The following is an 18,704-nucleotide window of genomic DNA, read 5'->3' as shown; positions in this document are numbered from 1 at the left end:
GAGACTTTATTTTTTTTAAACTTAATATTTAATTTTTATTTTATTTCTTCTCAATTACATATAAACAATAATTTTTAACATTCGTTTTTTAAAATTTTGAGTTCCAAATTCTCTCCCTCCCTTGGTCCCTCCCCTTCCCCCTCCTCGAGAAGGCAAGCATTTTGATATAGATTATACATTGTGCAGTCATGCAGAACATTTTCATATTAGCCATGTTGCAAAATAAAATGCAGACTAAAAACTCAAAAATAATAGTTAAAAAAGTATACTTCAATCTGCATTCAAACTCCATCAGTTCTTTCTTTGGAGATGGATAGCATTTCTCATCATAAGTCCTTTGGAATTGTCTTGGATTATTGTATTGCTGAGAATAGCAACGGCATTCACAGTTCTTTATTGTACAATATTGCTGTATTATGTACAACATTCTCCTGGATTTGCTCACTTCACTTTGTATCAGTTTCATAAAAGTCTTTCCTGGTTTTTTTCTTAAATCATCCTGATCATCATTTCTTATAACACAATAGTATTCCATTGCAATTATATACTACAACTTGTTCAGCCATTCCTTAATTGATGGACATTCATTCCCTCAATTTCCAATGGCATTTACTTTTCACAATGAATGATGTCCTTTCCCTTCCCAGGCCAAAGGTTCCTATAAGATGGTTTCACTCAGTAGCCCAGGACTGATTCTCTCCAAGTGAAACTCTTGTCCTCTCCACCTGAGCTCCAGAACACACAGAATTCAAGCTTTCTGAAAGGTCAGGAGTCACTCATTCAGGTGGGACTTGTTGCCTGGATGTGACCTGGGAAGGAGAGAGGAGGGGAAGGAGATAGATAATAAGGTTTTACAGCTAGGTACTCGGTGGAGCAGAAAGGGAAGAGGGAAGCAGAAGGAGCTGGCTTATCAGGAAAGGTGGTAAGTTCAGTTGTTTAAGTTTGAATTTTCTTCAGAGGTTTAAATTTTTGTTTAAAGCTTATGTATCTGCTTTATAATATTATTCTCTTTCCACCTTGGGTGCCTAAAGGTTTAATTCTGATAGAAAGTCTTCATCAGTGTCTTGTAGCCTGAGGCAAAACTTGTTTATTTTTTTCAATAAGCCTCTATTAAGTTCCAGGCATTTGCTAAATAATAGTGACTAGATCTGTAATTTTATAGGTGAAGGAACCTTCCCAGAAAGAAATACATTTAGGAACTTAAAACCTGTATGGATGGTGTAGTGGATGAAGCACTTGGCTTGGAGTCAGGAAGACTCATCTATCTGAGATCAAGTTCAACCTCAGATATTTACTAGCTGTGTGATCCTGGACAAGTCACTTAACCTTGTTTGCCTCAGTTTTCTTAACTATAAAATGAGTTGGAGAAAGAAATGGCAAACTGTATTTTTGCCAAAAAAAATCCCATATGAGGTCACAAAGAATTGGACACTGAAGAAAAACCTTTTATAGCCCTGATTTTCCCAGGGACCCACAACCAGCACATGTCGGCGGTGAGACTTCCACCCAGATTTTCTGGACTCTGAGCTGGGCTCTTTGTTATACTATAGATATAAAACCCCAAGCAGCTTGTGTGCTCTAGAGGTATACATTCTATTGGGGGACATGGATGCAAAAAATAGGCAAAGCAAAATGGGCATGGGAACTTTCCTGAATGGGAGTATCCTGAAGGACCTCACATAGAAGGACCTCATTTGATTGAGCTTTAAGGAAGGGGGAGAAAGGCTGGAAAAAAAACCAGAATCATTCACTACTTTGGATAAAGAGTAGAGCAGCCCTGACTTGGCATATGGGAATACTCTGAATCCAGAGTCATAAAATCTGAAGCTGGAGGGGGCCATAGGGAACAGGGTGTGTTGTTGATGATGATGATGTTCAATTATGTCTGAATCTACTTGGGATTTTCTTGGCAAAGATACTGGAGTGATTTGCCATTTCCCAATCTAGCTCATTTTGCAGATGAGGAAACTGAGGCAGACAGGGTTAAATGACTTGCCTAGGGTCACAAAGCTAGATAATGGAATGACTTGCCATTTCTTTCTCCCAAATATTTTACAAATGAGGAAACTGAGGCAGTTAAGTGATTTACCCAAGGTCACACAGCTAGGAAATATCAAAGACTGCATTTGAACTCGGGTCTTCCTGGTTAGGCTTGAAGGTACTACCTAGTTGCCTAAGCTCAGGTGTTAGTAGTGGACCACATTCAGTCCTCAGGAAGCATGTTTTACATCTATACTCTATCTAATGCCTTTACTTTACGAATGAGATGGAGACCCAGAATATATGATATGACTTTCCCAGAATCATAAATCATTATTCTGAGACTGAGCCACATATGAACTATATAACCTTGGAAGGGGCCTCAGAAACCATTTTTCATTTTATTTTACAGATGAGTAAACCGAGACTCAGTGGGTCAGGTCATGGGGTCCTAGATCTAGAAAGGACCTTTAAAGACAATGTAGTTCAGTCCCAACCCTCTGTTTTTATAGATGAAGGAACTGAGTGTGATTTTCTGCAAGTCACACTGGTATAAGCAACAGTGGATTTGAACTCTGGTCCCTGGACTCTGGAGGAGCACTGAGTACCACACTGGTGTTGGGACTTTCCCCCCAAACGAGTGGAGTTTTTGACTGGGCTTTTGGTCCCTGAAATGCCATGAGATCCTCTGGGACTATAGATCCTAAATGAGATTTTTCACTCTTAAAATGGCAGCTGAGTATTTATACCCTTGTTTTTTTTTCCTTCCCCTGGTCCATTGGCTCTCAGCTTTTGGGTGATCAAAATATCCTCTGCAGACAACTGAACATTGATTTTTGGAAAAGGAAGGAAATTAACCTGGCATCCTGATCACAAAATAGCTGATGCTACCTCTTCCTGGGGACCATTGATGAATTGGCTGCAGGCAGCTTACACCTTCCAAACAGAAGCAGCTGGTGGCCATGCTTGATTGAGGTGCTAACATATCCAGGGCACAATTAAATTATGGATCAACTTGATATTGCTTTTGTAGCTTTTTCTTTTATTACCTGGGTAGAATTCTCTTTTGTTGCAAAAAGTGTTCAACATATGCTGAGAAAGAAGTAATTCAGTATTTAGCTGCTAAATAAAAAAAAATTTCTGTAGAATATTTATTAAGTGCCTACTGTGTGCTACGCACTGTGTTAAGTGTTTTCCAATTGTTATCTCATTTGATCCTTATGACAATCCTGGGAGGTAGATGCTATTATCCCTATTTTGCAGATGAGGACATTGAGGCAAACAGGGGTAAATGACTTTCCTAGTCTAGTTTCCTAGGTAGTAAGTGTCAGAGACTGGATTTGAACTCCGGCTCAGCACTATGTGGATCACTAGTTGCCTCTAATATTAGAATTACAATTATGCAACTTTTTTTGGTTATTATTATTATCCTGACTTTGGGCTCTGTAAGTCACTTAATTGCCTGTCATGTCAGCATTATGATTATGTAAGATTTTTTGTTGTTATTGTTGTTGCTGAGGCTGTTCTTTCCTTTTATATCCCTGTACACTAGTCATTTTGTAAATCGTTATCGTGGTAAATATCACATCTCTTAACAGATTTCTCAAATGACATTTGCCTGAAAGAATTTTAGCAACAACCAACACGTGGAGTCCATTGTGTTTTATAAGATCTGGTGGTCACACAGTCCTCCATCTGCCTCTGCTCTTCAGAAGGAGCAACCCTTTCTGGTAGTCCTTAATTCCCAGAGGTCAACTGGTGAGTTGTCTTCAATCACATGGAATCAGTCGTGGAGTAAGACTGAGAAACTCGGCGGAATCCCAGGCCCCCAGGGGTAACCCTCCCCCCCAGAAGTTTAGCTCTTTCTTGAGAGGGGAGCCAAGACGGAGGGGGGATTCTGGGAAAGGAGCCCAGAAAGCTCTCACCCTGTGCACTGTGGCTGGGGAACTGCCATTCCACAGCATTTAGAACCAGGAAGAAATCTTAGAAGTCACCTAGTCTGTGCCCTTCAATTTCCAGAGGAGAAACGAAAGTTAGTGATGGGACAAAGTCTGGATTTGAATCCAGATTCACTGAAATTCTTTTGTTCAAAGTAAGAAATGGACCTTTCTCTTTTATAAGAACCTATGTAGGAAGAGAATTGAATTGAGTGTCAGAAGACCTGATATTTACTGTCTGTATGACATTGGATGAGCTACATCATCTCTCTGGGTCTCAGTTTACTGATTTGTAAAAATGAAGGGGTTAGACTAGATAAAATCTAAGGTCCCTTCTAATTCTAAATCTGTGATCTTATATGATCCAAAGGAATAGATAGAAATGTATCTTTATTAAATTTCCTAATAACACAAACCTGGGAAAGTTAGAAGCCTTATATGAACATATATAATATGAATATTATATATGAATAAAGAAAAATGTGATATATGGATAATAACATAATATTTATTATTTATATTATATAAATAAGATATATGGCTAATAGTATAATTATTTATATTATAATAGGATTATATTATTGATATATTAATGTCAATATTAATATATTATCATTATTTCATAATATTACTAACATGCTAGTGATATTATATGGATAATAATTTATTTTAAAAATATCTTGATAGGGGAGGCAAGAAACAAGGCAATAATTATTAAGTGCTTACAATTTTTTGTAGGTTAGCATTTATTAAGTGCCAATTATGTATAGAAATCTGTGCAAATCTGTTGGCAAGGAAGAATAAATTTCAAATCAGTCTTAGTATCTGCTGTAGTGGAATTTATTGAAAAAATTTGTGAATGTAAATGTCGAGCAGTCATTGGCACTAATTGAAAATCTATGGCAAACTGGAGAGATGTCTCAGGATCGAAGATGGAAAAAATGTTTGAATTTTAAATGGCTGTTTGCTGTTAACCTAGAAAGTGAACTTGCCTTGGATTCTTGGGAAAATTCTAGACTAAGAGATGCAAAGGATGTTTTCTGAGCACTTGGAATAGGATGGGAAATCACTTAACCCAAAAGGAGTTCAATAAGGACAAGTCATACCAGAAAAACATTTCATTCTTTTTGGATGGGATTATTAGAATGATATATCAAAGAAATACTGTAAGCATGGTGTCCCTGGATTTCAACAAGCCATTTGGCAAAGTTTTTTTTTTTTATGATGTACTCATGAATATGATGGCGAGATGTTGGCTGGGCACATTAGCTCGATTGGTTGACAGTGATTTCTCAAAGATTAGTGATTAAGTGACTTAACTGTTTAAATGATGTCAGTGTACATAGCTCAATACCCCAGCTCTCTTTCCTATTCAACATGTGAAATAATGATTTATATAAAGTCACAGATGGTGTGTTTATCAAGTTCACAGGTAAGAAGGATAGTTATTTTGGTGGATTCTAAAACTGAGTTCTATAAAGAACTCCATAAACTAGAATGTTGTTGTTTTTACTCATTTTTTAGTCGTGTCCAATACTTTGTAATCCCAATTGGGGTTTTATTGGGAAAGATACGGGAGTAGTTTGCCATTCCTTTCTCTAGCTCATTTTTCCAGATGAGAAAACTGAGGTAAAAGGAATTAAGTGATTTGCTCAGAATAACACAACTAATGAGTATCTGTGGCTGAGTTTGAATTCAGCTCTTCTTGACTCTAGGCCCAGCACCCTATTCACTGTGCCACCCAGCTGTCCTAGAATTCTATGGCCATAATAACAGCTATCATTTATATAATGTTTTAAGTTCATAAAGCATTTTACAAGCCATGTATTTTGCTTCATCTGTATAACAGCCCCAAGAGGTAGATAGTTATCCCCAGAGGTAACTGAGCTTGAGAGAAATTAAAAAGATTTATCCAAGGTTTCACAGCCAAGTCTGAGATAGGTTTGAGTTCAGTACCTCCTAACTCCTTGACTAGTATATGTGATGTAGCATTGGAAGTGATGCCTTCTGAATATTCTCCCATTTCTGGAATTCTGTCTTTGCCAAGCAAAGGAATTGTGTATGATCTTCACTGTCTATCTGCCATGATTATGCTCATTTCTCACCTTTTATTCATAGTGCCCTCTGCTACTCCTCTCCAACTCTTTTAAACCTCCTCCCCTAAGGTCTAGGTTAAATGTGGCTTTCTCCAAAGCTCTTTCTTGATAACTTGAGGTGATTTCTTTTCATTTCAATCTTCATTGGTTCTGCTTCACTGCATTACATATTATAGTTTCTAATAGCCTGCTTTGTTTTATATTCTAATCATTTTACAGATAGAAATTTGGTCTGCTAGATTCCTTTAATTCCTCTACCAATGACTGTCACTTTCCTCACAATGGTTGGAAGCAAACCTACTTTGGCTAGCTTCCCAATCCATTCCTCCCTATCTCTTTGCTCCTTTGCTCCATTTGCTCCATTCCTCCCTATCTCTTCAGGTTACTATCCCATCTCTCTCTTCCCTTTCATTGTTATCCATAGCTTCCTTGGCACTTAACTCTCCTTCAACACCAAGAATTCCACATGTCCCAACTAAGCTAATTGCCTTCCCTGCCTAAATCTTGTTTCTCTCTCTGGTATCAAAACTCATCACTTCTACCATATTTGTGACTTTAGGATTATCTGTTACTCATTCCTCTCCCAGATAACCAGTTAGTAAAGCTATTTCACCTCTATGACATTTTTTGCATCTCAATTTCCACTGCTATTATCCTAATATAGTCTTTTACTCCAAATCTCCTATGTTAGAAGTAGAGCATGGTAGAGTTCCTAAACCAGGCAGTGGTAGCCCCAGTCTATGAATGGCTGCGTATCTTTTTGGGCTAGACAGGGAGATCTGGTATCAATTTTTTTTTTAAAAAATAATGACATTTCAATATAGTTGGTTTCCTTATTATTCTGAAAAGTCTGTCAACAGACTCTGAAAGGGAACCATGATACTAAAAAGACAAACTATTTTTATAAAAGATAAAAGATAAAGATATATTTATCTATTATTGGAGGATAATAATCCTCTAATTTCTGAGGATATTAGAAAGGTTAGAGATTTGCCTGGTTGTGCAGCTAATATGTCAGGCAGGATTTGAACTCAAGCCTTCTTGATTCCAATAAAGAGTCTTTGTTCTCTTTCTCCTTGGCCATGATGCTTATTCAGATTACCATCCCCAAATGTCATTCTTTGCCTGACTTTCAAGACTTTACACAATCACTCAGTTGTTTTCTATTCTTCCTGATCCCCTTTAGGGTTTTCTTGGCAAAGATACTAGAGCAGTTTGCCATTTCTTTCTCCAACTCATTTTACACTTGAGGAAATTGAGGCAAACAGGGTTAAGCAACTTGCCTATTGTCACCCAGCTAGTAAATGTCTGAAGTCAGATTTGAACTCGGATATATGAGGCTTCCTGACTCCAGGCCTGGTGCTCTATTCACTATGCTCCTAGCTGGCTGATACCTTGGTTTATAGCATTATCTTAAGACTGTCATTCAAAGGGGCAGAGAAAGAAAGGGACATATATACTTCTGGGTTGCACAGTTTTTAAGGAGAACACTGAAAACGTGTAGTGTTTGGAGGAGGTCAGCCTGGATGGAGAAGAACCTCAAGTCCTTATCACATAACGACTTGCTGATGGAATGGGGACAGTTTGGCCTGGAGAAGAAGTAATTTGGGGGCACAGCATGGCTCTGTTCAGATATTTGAATGGCTGTCATATAGAGGAGGAAGTGGATTTGTTCCCTGTGGTCTTAGAGAGTAGAACCAGGAGCAAGGGGGTGGGGAATGCTGCAAAAGACAGTATTTAACTTTGTCCCAGGAACAACTATGTAATATAAGAGAGATCCCTGAGTGCAACGGGCTACCTGTGGCCCTCTCCTCATAGGAGGGCTTCAAGAATAGAATGGATGGTCACTATTCTGTGGGTTTTTCTTTTTTGGGGGACACAAGTTGAATTAGCTAGCTGCTGAGGGTTCTTACAACAAATTCTGCAATATTACTCCTTTTAAAGCATTGTACACTCAGATTGAAGTGATATATTTTTGGTGTCTCAAACAGCTTGAACTCTTGCTTCTGTGCTTCTTCTCCCACTGTTACTTATGTCTGGATTGAATGAATGAATAAATGAACAAATGAATGATAAGGTATTATTAAGTAGCAGTTATATACCAGGCACTATGCTTAGGGGTGTGAATACAGGCAAACAAGACAGTCTTCATACAGACAAAACAAAGAAATTCAAAGACTGGAGGGTGAATTGGGGTACACTCAGGGTGGTTTGGCTTGGAAAAGGCCAACTAGTGATTTGAAAGCCTCATTCTGTGTGAGATGGGATTCAAGGTTGCCTGTAAGCCCAAGGTAGTTCTTGGGTATGATTTGAGTATCTGATGGGAGGGAAATGAGAACAGGGAGGAAGCCTAGAGTGTTCGTGAATTGGTCTGGAAATGGCTAGAAGGTTACAATGAAGTCTTGTTCCTGGTTCCTTCCCCTGCCTTCTTTCTAATACCATCCTTTTCTTCAGTAAAGTCCAACTAAAATGCTATTTTTTTAATAGAAATATTCTCTGATTTCCTGTTTGGCAGTGATTTAATCTATTAGATCTCACCTACTACCTTCTTTTCTGTTCTTTAATGCACTTAATAGATGATATTATAGTTTGTGTTCCTTTCTTATGTCACTATCAGCTCCAGAAGGAGTTTAATCTGGACTCGGTAATTCCTCACACATCTAGCTCAGCAGAAGCTCCCTACATAGGTCAATAAAAACAAAAATGGCCAAATTTACATCTTCATTTGTCTCTACAAATTCTGCCAAATTGCTTCTGATTCTTCCCTCTAGGACCAAGTACAACAAAGCAAATCCCTTTTCCACAGGAGAAGACTAGACTTAGTTTTACTAGTACAGCCAGGTTTTGATCAGTGCAAATAATGAAACAGTACAATTATTCAAATTCACGTTGCATAATTCCATTGGACTACAACCAGTAACCATATTTTACATAGTTGTAACTTCAAGTAATATGAAAACAACCATTTCACAGGGTTCATTTTTCACATTAATCACAACCTGGCTGTATAGACAACAACTTCTACTAATGCAGGTCCATGCTTTCTCAGCAATTTTACTATTGCTTGGGCAGTTAAGTCAGGTGGCACAATAGATAGAATGTTGGGCCTGGAGTCAAGAAGACTCATCTTCTTGTGTTCAAATTTAGCCTTAGACACTTACTAGCTATGGGACCTAAGGCAAGTCACTCTGTTTGCCTCAGTTTCCTCATCTGCAAAATGAACTAGAGAAGGAAATGGAAAATCACTCCAATATCTTTGCCAAAAAAAAACCCAAATGGGGTTATGAAGTTGGCCATGATTAAAATGACCGAACAACAAAATATTCTTACACGGAGCCTAAAGTTGCCTTACTGATTCAGTTTTCTTGTGACCAAAAAGAAAGCTAATTTCTCTTCCCCGTGATGGTCCTTCAGATTCTTGAAGGCCATAGTCTAATACTCCCTTTCTTTTGTATTCCATATGATCTTTCTAAAATGGAGTGTTTGTTTTAACTTGCATTTCTTTAACCAATAACAATTTGAGGTACTACCTCACATCTATTAGATTGGCTAATAGGATAGAAAAGGAAAATGGCAAATGTTGGAGGGCATGTGGGAAAATTGAGACACTAATACATTGTTGGTGGAGTTGGGAACTGATTTTTCAACCGTTATGTAGAGCAATTTGAAACTATACTTGGAGGACTATAAAAACATGAATACCCTCATGAATACCCCCAAAGAGGGGGAAAAAAAGGAAAAAGATCTTTATGTAAAGAAATACTTATGGCCCCTCTTTTCTGGTGGTAAAAATGTAAATTGAGGGGATACCTATTAGTATGCAAATGACTGAACAAGCTGTGGTTTAAGATTGTAGTGGAATGCTATTGTGCCATTAAGAAATGTTAGATACTCTCAGAAAAACAAGTAAAGACTTATGTGAACTGAAGCAAAGTGAAATGAGTGGAACCAGGATACAATTTTACACAGTAACAACAATGTTGTAGGATGATCAGCCATGAATGATTTAGCTCTTCTCAGCAATACAATGATTCAGGAACACTGAAGGACTTATGATGAAGATTCCCATCCATTCCCAGAAAAAAGAACTGATAGAGTCTAAATACAGATAGAAGCATATTTTTTTAACTTTTTTTTTTTGGTTTTAAAATTTTTGGTTTATATTTTCTTTTGGAAATAAATAAAATAAAGTGAAATGTTTGGCTTCATTCAAGATGTGGTTTGGCCATGGTAGATGTCATCTTAGAATAATGGGTTCTTAGATTTGAAACTAGAAGAAACCTTTGAGGCAATCTAGTCATTTTACAGATGATGTGACTGAGACCCAGGAAGGTTGAGTGACTTAATCTAACAGTACCATAGATATGGTACTGGAAGAGCTGTCAGAGACATCTCAGCCAACCCCTTCTTTGGAAGATCTTCAGTCTACATCTTCTCTAGTCTGGCCTTTACACTAATTAATACCTGGATAATCTTCTGTCATCTCTTCTCTGATCATATTCCTCCCCTACAACTATTAAATGGCCATATAGAAGTTACTGAGCTAGATATCTAGGGCCTTCCACAAGCTAGCTCCATGTTGTCTTTTGCAGTCTTGTTTCATGCCAGCCCCTTTCCGTTACTTGATTTTTAAGCCAGACCAGACTATTCCCAATTCCTGATTCTCCATCCCTGCCCTACCATTTCCCTCCTCTGTGGCTTTGCTCGCATCTGGACTGAAGTCCAACTCCCACCCATTTTAATCCCTCCTTTCTTACAATGCCCAACTTGATTGTTAATCTCTTTCATTAAAACTTCCTGGTTGAAAATGAGCTTTTCTTTTTTGTATTTCCCAAAGAATTTTGCTTGGATTTCCCTTTTGTACTTGTTATATTATCACATGCTTGTGTGTGTGTATTCCCTCCCACCCCCACATTAAATTATTGGATTGAGAGGCAGCAGGGTGTGATGTACAGAACTCTGCAGTTCTGTGCTGGCAAGGGGCAGGGAGAGACTGACTTCTGAGTTCCAAATCTATGATCCAAGATAGTAGAGAAAGTACTGATCCTCCTTGGGGGAGGGAGTCTACACACTGAGAGTTCCTCATAGGTCTGTTGTCTCCAGAAAAATTGAAAATAGGGTTTGGCTGCATATAGCTTTGTATCCACAAGTGCCTTACTTATATTGAGTGATACTTAAAATTTTGCACAGAGTCTTCCACCTGGCATTTTTAAATTCTCTACAATCTGGCTCCTTAGCTACCTTTCCTATTTTATTTCATATTAATCCTTTTCATTCTCTGTTCTAGGTAAGCTGCCCTGCCAGCTGTTCCTTTATATGCTTTTCTGTCTCCTGGCACTGTTTCTTTGAATTGAGACCACCCCTCTTCCAGCTAAGGTTGAAATATTCTTTCTCCTCAACTTCATCCCTTAAAACCTTCAGATTTCTTCCAAGGACAACTTGGGTGTTGTCTTATACAGGGGGCCTATCAATATCATCCTCTCCCCTTCCCATTAGTAATCTCTTCCTATTGAAACTACTTTGTATAACTCTAGTTTATATATGAGATTATATATATATATATATAATATAATCAATATATTGACAGAATATATCTACATGACATGTAATAATATATGCTATATGAATATATAATATATATTTATTATATACATATATAATAACCTTGATTCTATATGTATATTACATATACAATATACAAATTGGGATTATACAAAATAGTTTCTAAAAGTGTATATATCTTTATACATATATGTGCATATATATACATATATATTTGTACATATGTATATGTATATAAATATGTGTGTATGTAAATTTACTTGTTTACATGTTCTATCCCTCCATTAGAAGGTAAGCTTTCTGAGGGCAGGGACTGGTCCATATTTCTCTTTGTAGCTTTGGTGCTTCAGTATATAGCAAACCTTTACTGTTTATTTTGTTTTGTTTTCTAAGGCAATTGGGGTTAAGTGACTTTTGCCCAGTGTCACACAGCTAGGAAGCATTAAGTGTCTGTGCCTAGATTTGAACTCGGATCCTTCTGACTCCAGCACCGGTGATCTATCCCCTGCACCATCTAGCTGCCCCTCAGATCTTTACTATTGGCTGATTTCTACCTACTGGTTATTGCTAGGCTCCCTAAACACTTACTGAATCAGTGAGTGTGAAAGCCTCATTTCCAAGAGAACAGGCAAGTCTTTTATGCTACAAAGTGGCTCCTAATCCCCCTAACTACTAGTGTTGCTTCTGTTACTGTGTATCTAATTTGTATGTAGTCAGGATACCTATTTATTAATATGTTACCTCCTGCTTAGAATGTGAACTTCATGCAGCAAAACTAGCTGGGAAAGTCAGAAAAGACCCACATTTGAGTCTTGCCTCAGCTACTTGCCAGTTGTATAATCTTGGGCAAAACTTTGCCTGCTTCAGTTAGTTTCCTCCTCTGTTAAATGGCATATAACAGTATCTCCCTCTTAGGGTTGTGGTGAGAGTCAAATGAGGTAACATTTTTATCAAGTGCTTAGCACTTTATAAAGCTCTAGTCCCTGGTATATGAGAGTATCTTAATAATTGCTTGTTTCCTTTCTTCCTTCCTTGAGTACAGGAACTTTTTCACTTTTGTTTTTATATCACCATATAGTGGGTGCTTAATAAATGCTAATTGATTAAGGACTTTCACCTGAGATTATTGGGAAATAATGCTTATTAGTGAGTAAAATATTTTGACTTGGTTTTTTTTTCTCCCCTTTGCTTGCAGGTAAAACTTAGGACAACTAGAGTAGAATAGTGGAGAGAATGTTACCCTCAATTTCCTCATCTGTAAAACAAAAAGGTTGCACTCCATGGCCTCTAAGGTCTCTTTCAGCTCTAAAGCTTGTAAAACATTACATTCCTTGATTTTTTAGCAAAGTTTTATTTATTTTCTCTCAAACTCCCTGCGACCTAAGACTTGATGTAAACAGATTTTGGCTCTAGAAATTCAGGCCTGGATCAAAGTCAGTATAATCCCCTAAGCATGGATCACAGGTGGCATTAGCTGAGCTGTCCATATGCTGGCCTGAAAACACCTGACAATCTTTAATGAAGATGGAATGTTCATTCATTTTAGGTAGTGATGTAACAACAGCTCGCTATATCATGCACTAGGTTTAATTTAGTCGTCAAAACAAATTCTGACTCATGGGTCTAGGGCCCCAAAGAAATCAGAGTGAATCCAATGAGAACCAGCCATCAGGCTTCTAAGGACACTCAATATGTTTACTTGCACTTTCTCCAGTCTAGGCCATTTGCATGGTATTATGTCAAATACAGGATTCAGCTTTCCTGCAGGAGACATTGGAGGGGCAGCCTGGAACAGCAGGGCAAGTAGGATGGCCTGGGAGGCTTCTAAAGGTCATGGCTCTAGAGCTGGAAGGGACCCTAGAGACAGAGACCTATGGCCTCATTTTATAACTGAGACACAGATGAAATTATTTGCCCAAGGTCATCTAGATAACGAGTGAATAGGAAGATAGGATCTCAAATTTACAACTAAAAAGAACTATGAGGTGATCAGTCCAAGATGAAATTGAGAACTGGAAAGTTGAATTAAGTACATAGACTTTTCCAGTGTCTCTGTGTGTGCCTAGAAAATGCTTGGTGAATTATCCCCAAATGCTAAAATTTGTAATGACTAATTTTTTAAAGAAGGAATAAGTCTGTGTAGATCAAATTTTAAAAAGTTACTTTAAAGCTAAGATATCAATTTCATGCTGACATCAATGCTTGGTGATAATTGATATTTAGATAATACAATGATATTTCTGCCCTTAAAAAGATTACATTTGAACTCACTTTTGTAATTTTAAGTCAGCAAGCATTTATTAAGTGCCCACTGTGCTATGTGCTAGAATCTCATTTTTGTATCTGGTACACAATAGATACTTAATAATAATGCTTATTGATTGAAAGATACTTTTCTGTGTGTGTGTCTTCTTAGATAGGATGTAACCTTACTGAAAGTAAGGACTGCTTTTTTTTTTTTTTGTCTTGGAATCCCCAGCATTTAGCATATAGTAGGTGCTTAAGAAATATTTATTGATTAATGGAAAGATATTTTTATGTATATATGTCTTCTCAGGTAGGATGTAACCTTATTGAAGGCGGAGTTATATTTTTGCTTACAAATTCTTTTTTAGCACATAGTAGGTACTTGAATAAGTATTTTTTTGATGGAGGATATTCTGCCAGTTGGTAAAATTGGTGAAAATTATGTTCAAGATAGTGCTCATTAATTTTCCTTTATTCTTCAGAGGTAGCCCTAAATAGCAACTTTTTTCTGTGGGTGAAGCAGCTTGAAATATACCTAGATTCAGGTGGAAGGGAGGTGATAGAGACTCTCCAAACTGTGATTTGGGGAGAACTGAGCAGTATTAGAAGCTTACCTGGGAAGTTTGCTGTCTAGTATCTTCCTGTTTGAGTTTAGCACCTAGCTAGCCAGAGTGACTTATCAAAGCTCTTTCTATACTGTTTGAAAGATCCAAGTCTTTGAACAGTGGTTCAATCCCCCCAAGCAAAGTTCTGGCTGGCCTGCCCTAGTTTCAAGTGGTCTGAGAAAGAACAGTAGAACAGTACTGTCTGGACTCTAGATGTGTTTTGTTCATTGATGTTTTGGGATTTGGTGACCACTCACTTGACTTTCCCATCTCCTTTTTATAAATAATCATAGAACTATAGATTTAGGTCTGTAAAATAAGTGATTTCAAATTCAAGCCCCCTCACTTCCTAGAACCAAAAGACTGGTTCAGATCCCACCTCTGACACTTTATCACCTGTCCTTAGGGAAGCCAACCTTCCCGGCTTCAGTTTCCTAATCTGTAAAATCTTTCCTAATCAGGCCCTTGTGTGATCCGAGGCAAGTCCCTTCACTTTCTTGGGCTTCACTTTCCCCATCTGTGAAATGGGGAGGGGACTCGATGGTCTTGAAGGTCCCTTTCAGTTACACAGTAGGTGCTTAATAAATGTGTGTTAAATGAATGAAAAGAGCCAGTATCAGGGGTCTTTTCTTCTGTAGGTCCCAGAATATCAAATGTAAATCTCTGATTTTGACAGTAATTTGAGGAAAGCTCTTCACAGCTGTGTTCTGCCATGTGCCTGCCTCCCTTAAAGGGAGTTATTCAGTTTAATTCTTATTCAGTTTAATTCCAGAAAAAAAAAGAGTTGAAGGGAAGGGTGGAGGGTGGAGGGCAGAGGGCGAGTTTTGGAAGGAAGGTTGCCTTTCAAGGTCATTTGGGTCTTTTCCTAAATCCTTGCCTCAGGTTCTTATCAGCTATATGACCCTCTGGACAAGTCACTTAAGGGTGCCTCAGTTTCCCTATCTGTAAAATGAGAGGACTGAAATCCCTGGCCTTTTGAAGATACCTTCTAATTCTAGAACCCTAAAGCTTTCTGATCCGTCTTGTTCAAAATAAAATGGAGAGTTTTCTAAGTGCCAGTGCAATTTTCTGATGCCAAACTTGCCTACCTGTGCCACAGAACTACCCAGGTGGTCCCCATCACCTCACTTGGCAGAGAACGACCTTTGGAAATGTACCTTTTAGGGGAAACTATACAGAGTCAATCAGGGCTGTGGGTTCTAATTCAAGGGCAAGAGGGGGAGGCGTGTCAGTGTTCCTTTCTCAGCCTGAGCAGAAAGAGCAAAGAAGGGGAGTCTGAGGAAACTCGGAACCAAGGGGAACCCCTCAGGCGTGAGCTTTTATTTTTGCTGCTCCCCAAATCTGGGAGTGGGAGGCACAGAACGATGCCAAGCATCAGTGACTGTACAACTTCCATTTTTATTATGTGTGCTTTTATAGGATATAAATAATGACAAAATTACAAAATTTATAACTGGAAGCCCAAGCATATTTACACATATGATTCTGTTGCAATGAGGCTATTATTTGCTTAGCTCCTATACAATTTCCTTTGGGTACCATATTTTTTTTTAGTGTTATTTTTACTGTCAAGTGACTACATACATATCAACAGTGAATAGGCGAGATATGTACAAGGAACTCTTCTGTTCAAGTAATTTAATAATGGTATTAAAAGTTGGTATCACTCTGAGCCATAATCATATTCAACTAAATCGTAATCATTGACCAGTTCAAAATGAAGTTCAGTTATTCATCTTTGGCATTCACCAAGTGATGAACATAACTGAGCAGCTCAGTTAGATTTAAAATAAGGTTAATTAATTAAAAAAACATTAAGACAACCACACAATTTATCAATATCGCTATAATGAACTTCAAAATGATTCACAATTTGACTGGTTAGAACAATATACAGTAAAATGCCAGTTTTGTCTATAATGATATTGTACTGTATTTTTTAATAATTCAGTTCTACATAAATATACATTATGGTATCATACAAATACTCCACAGAGACATTAAAAAAATTAAAATACCTTAAAGAAATGTAAGTAAATTTTATTTCATCAAATAGTAAGCAAATGGTCAATTCTTTTTGTTGTTGTTGTTCATTTCAAGAAAAGTTTTATTACTTTGGAATTTCTTCTTTTTAGTTTTTTTTTTTTTTTGCATGTATTTCATTTTGTTGCTTTTTTCTTTTTTTTTTTTTTTTTTTTAGAAAAAAGATTTTTGCAATAGAATTTTATCAACACTTTTCTCAAACACAGTCTCCACCACAGAAATCTCGATAGCAAGGTCCCTAGGTCCCGAATGTATGTGTGTGTGTTTTTTTTAGTACACGCCATAAAGATTTTAAAAAATATTTGCAGGGTTCACGGCTATCGGCAACATCCTCCATCTCAATGCTAGCTCTCTTTAATGCAATGACTCGCCTAGTTCTGTTTCTCTGCCTACACAGAGCAATTTGTGCCTCCGTGGCCATGACTGCTCCAGTTTTTTTTTTTTTTTTTAAGTGGGAGCAGCAAAGATTTCATTATGCAAAATAAAGCAGAAATATCCTGTAACATTTAACCTCTGTTCCTTATTGTTGCATCAGTGAGACATTCTTTTAATAAAAATATTTAATACAAGAGACACATCTGTGCATAAATTCCTCTTTTTTTTTTAAACCATTCTTAAAATTTAACTCTGTTATAGGATTAAAAGCTATCTTTATAGGCTATCATGACACAACTGATGACATAGAAAACTCACAAGTATAGAAATTAGGAAATGGAATTTCTTGGCAATTATTGGGATTTTTTTTTGTCTGCCTACGATAAATGATAGGTAGCAATTCAGTGAGTTTACAAACACTATATGGTGCAAGATCTTTTCTGATGTTCCTTTAAAACTGCCAATAATGAAAAAAGAAGCCCAAACTTTTGTATTCTTCGGCAACATTAGAGACCCTTTTAAAAATAATAATAAGAAGAATAAAAAGTACAATCTCCAAATAACCAACCAAAGATAGCATGGTGGCAAGAGTCACTAGAAATGCTGTGTGTGTATGTGTGTGTGTTTGGGGAGGCTGGAGGAGAAGGATGGGAAATGGTGGTGGGGGGCTCTCAACTCCCTCCTCTTACGGATTGCAATGGGAAAGTCTTGGATGCATTCTTCGGTCATTGGTTCAGGAAGAACATTGCCAGAAATAGCTGGTGCGTGGGGCCTTTTGTGAGTGACAAGGCCACGCGAGCAGCGCAGACTTCCCCGTTGGCGGGGTGGAAAGTCGCCACAAAGGAAGGCTGGGCTGTGACTGCTTGGAGTGCAAGGCACAACAACGACGAGAGGGCGGTTTAGTATCAGAAAATTGTAGTTTCATACTTGGTATTTATTCCCCTTTTGGCTTCCTGTCCCGGTTCTACAATCCAGGGTAGGTTGGCGAGAGTCTTTTGTTCCGAAGGGTCTATCTGCTTTAAAACAAAGACATGGGCATTTTTACTTTAGGGGAAGCAAGCTCACCTGAAACAAAGTACTTTGCACCTGAAAACCTCGCCCTAGCAGTTAGTAATAATGCAATTGTTGCTATTACTATTATTTGTAAGATTGTTGTTCTTATTTGATAGATGGGGACCCTGAGGCTCAGGAAAGGATCTCAGATTAAAGAGCTGGAAGGAAATCTTAGAAGGCATCAAGTCCAAGCCCTTTTTTTTTTTTTTTTTTTTTTTTTACAAAAGAGGAAACTGCCTAGAGAAATGAAGGGCAGCTAGTTGGCACCTCATAGGGCACGAGGACTCATCTTTGCCAGGTCCAGTCTAGCCTCAGACTCTTATTAGCTGTGTGATTCTGGGCAAGCCACTTAACCCATTTGTGCCTCATTTTCCCCAAAATGTAATGAGCTGGAGAAGGAAATGGCAAAGAATAAAGTCAGTGCACAGCAGAGAACAAAAGAGAACCTATAGGGAATGCAACGTACAGTGTTTATTAGATAGGCTTTCTTGAAAAAATGGAAATATTTTGAATCCTCATCCTCTGCAATGGAATCTTATTTTTTTCTTTTTCTATTTTGTGTTTAAGTTTTAAATATTTAAGTTGAAAAACAAACAAAAAAGAGGAAATGGTAAATCACTAGCAATGTGACACTGGGTAAGTCGCTTACTCTTGTTTGCCTGTTTCCTTATAAGATGAGCTGGAGAAGGAAATGTCAAATAAAAAAAAGTGCACAGCAGAGAACAAAAGAAAATTTACAAGGAAATAGAAAAGATGGACAGTTCTAAACTCAATGTATAGTGTTTATTAGATGGGCTTTCTTGAAA

General features: G+C 37.7%; 1 protein-coding gene across 14 annotated transcripts in view; it reads right to left on the bottom strand.

The window, feature by feature from the left end:
• Positions 1 to 628: 628 nt before the first annotated feature.
• The window catches only part of ANKS1B (ankyrin repeat and sterile alpha motif domain containing 1B), a 1,348,113-nt gene continuing 1,330,037 nt past the window's right edge, over positions 629 to 18,704 (bottom strand). For 8 of the 14 annotated variants that reach the window (XM_031941002.1, XM_031941010.1, XM_031941003.1 and 5 more), the window contains one exon: positions 16,563 to 17,861. In XM_031941002.1, coding sequence (XP_031796862.1) covers positions 17,751 to 17,861 — 111 coding nt within the window. In that variant the 3' untranslated portion in view covers positions 16,563 to 17,750. Of the gene's footprint in view, positions 810 to 16,562; positions 17,862 to 18,704 lie in introns of those variants that run through there. The other 6 variants (XM_031941004.1, XM_031941011.1, XM_031941005.1 and 3 more) reach the window with 2 other exon arrangements.

The sequence above is a fragment of the Sarcophilus harrisii genome, chromosome 5 (genome assembly GCF_902635505.1).
Source record: "Sarcophilus harrisii chromosome 5, mSarHar1.11, whole genome shotgun sequence".
NCBI classification, from domain to species: Eukaryota; Metazoa; Chordata; class Mammalia; order Dasyuromorphia; family Dasyuridae; genus Sarcophilus; species Sarcophilus harrisii.
Note: the sequence above shows the minus strand (reverse complement) of the source record. Positions and strands in the feature narration are given on the sequence as shown.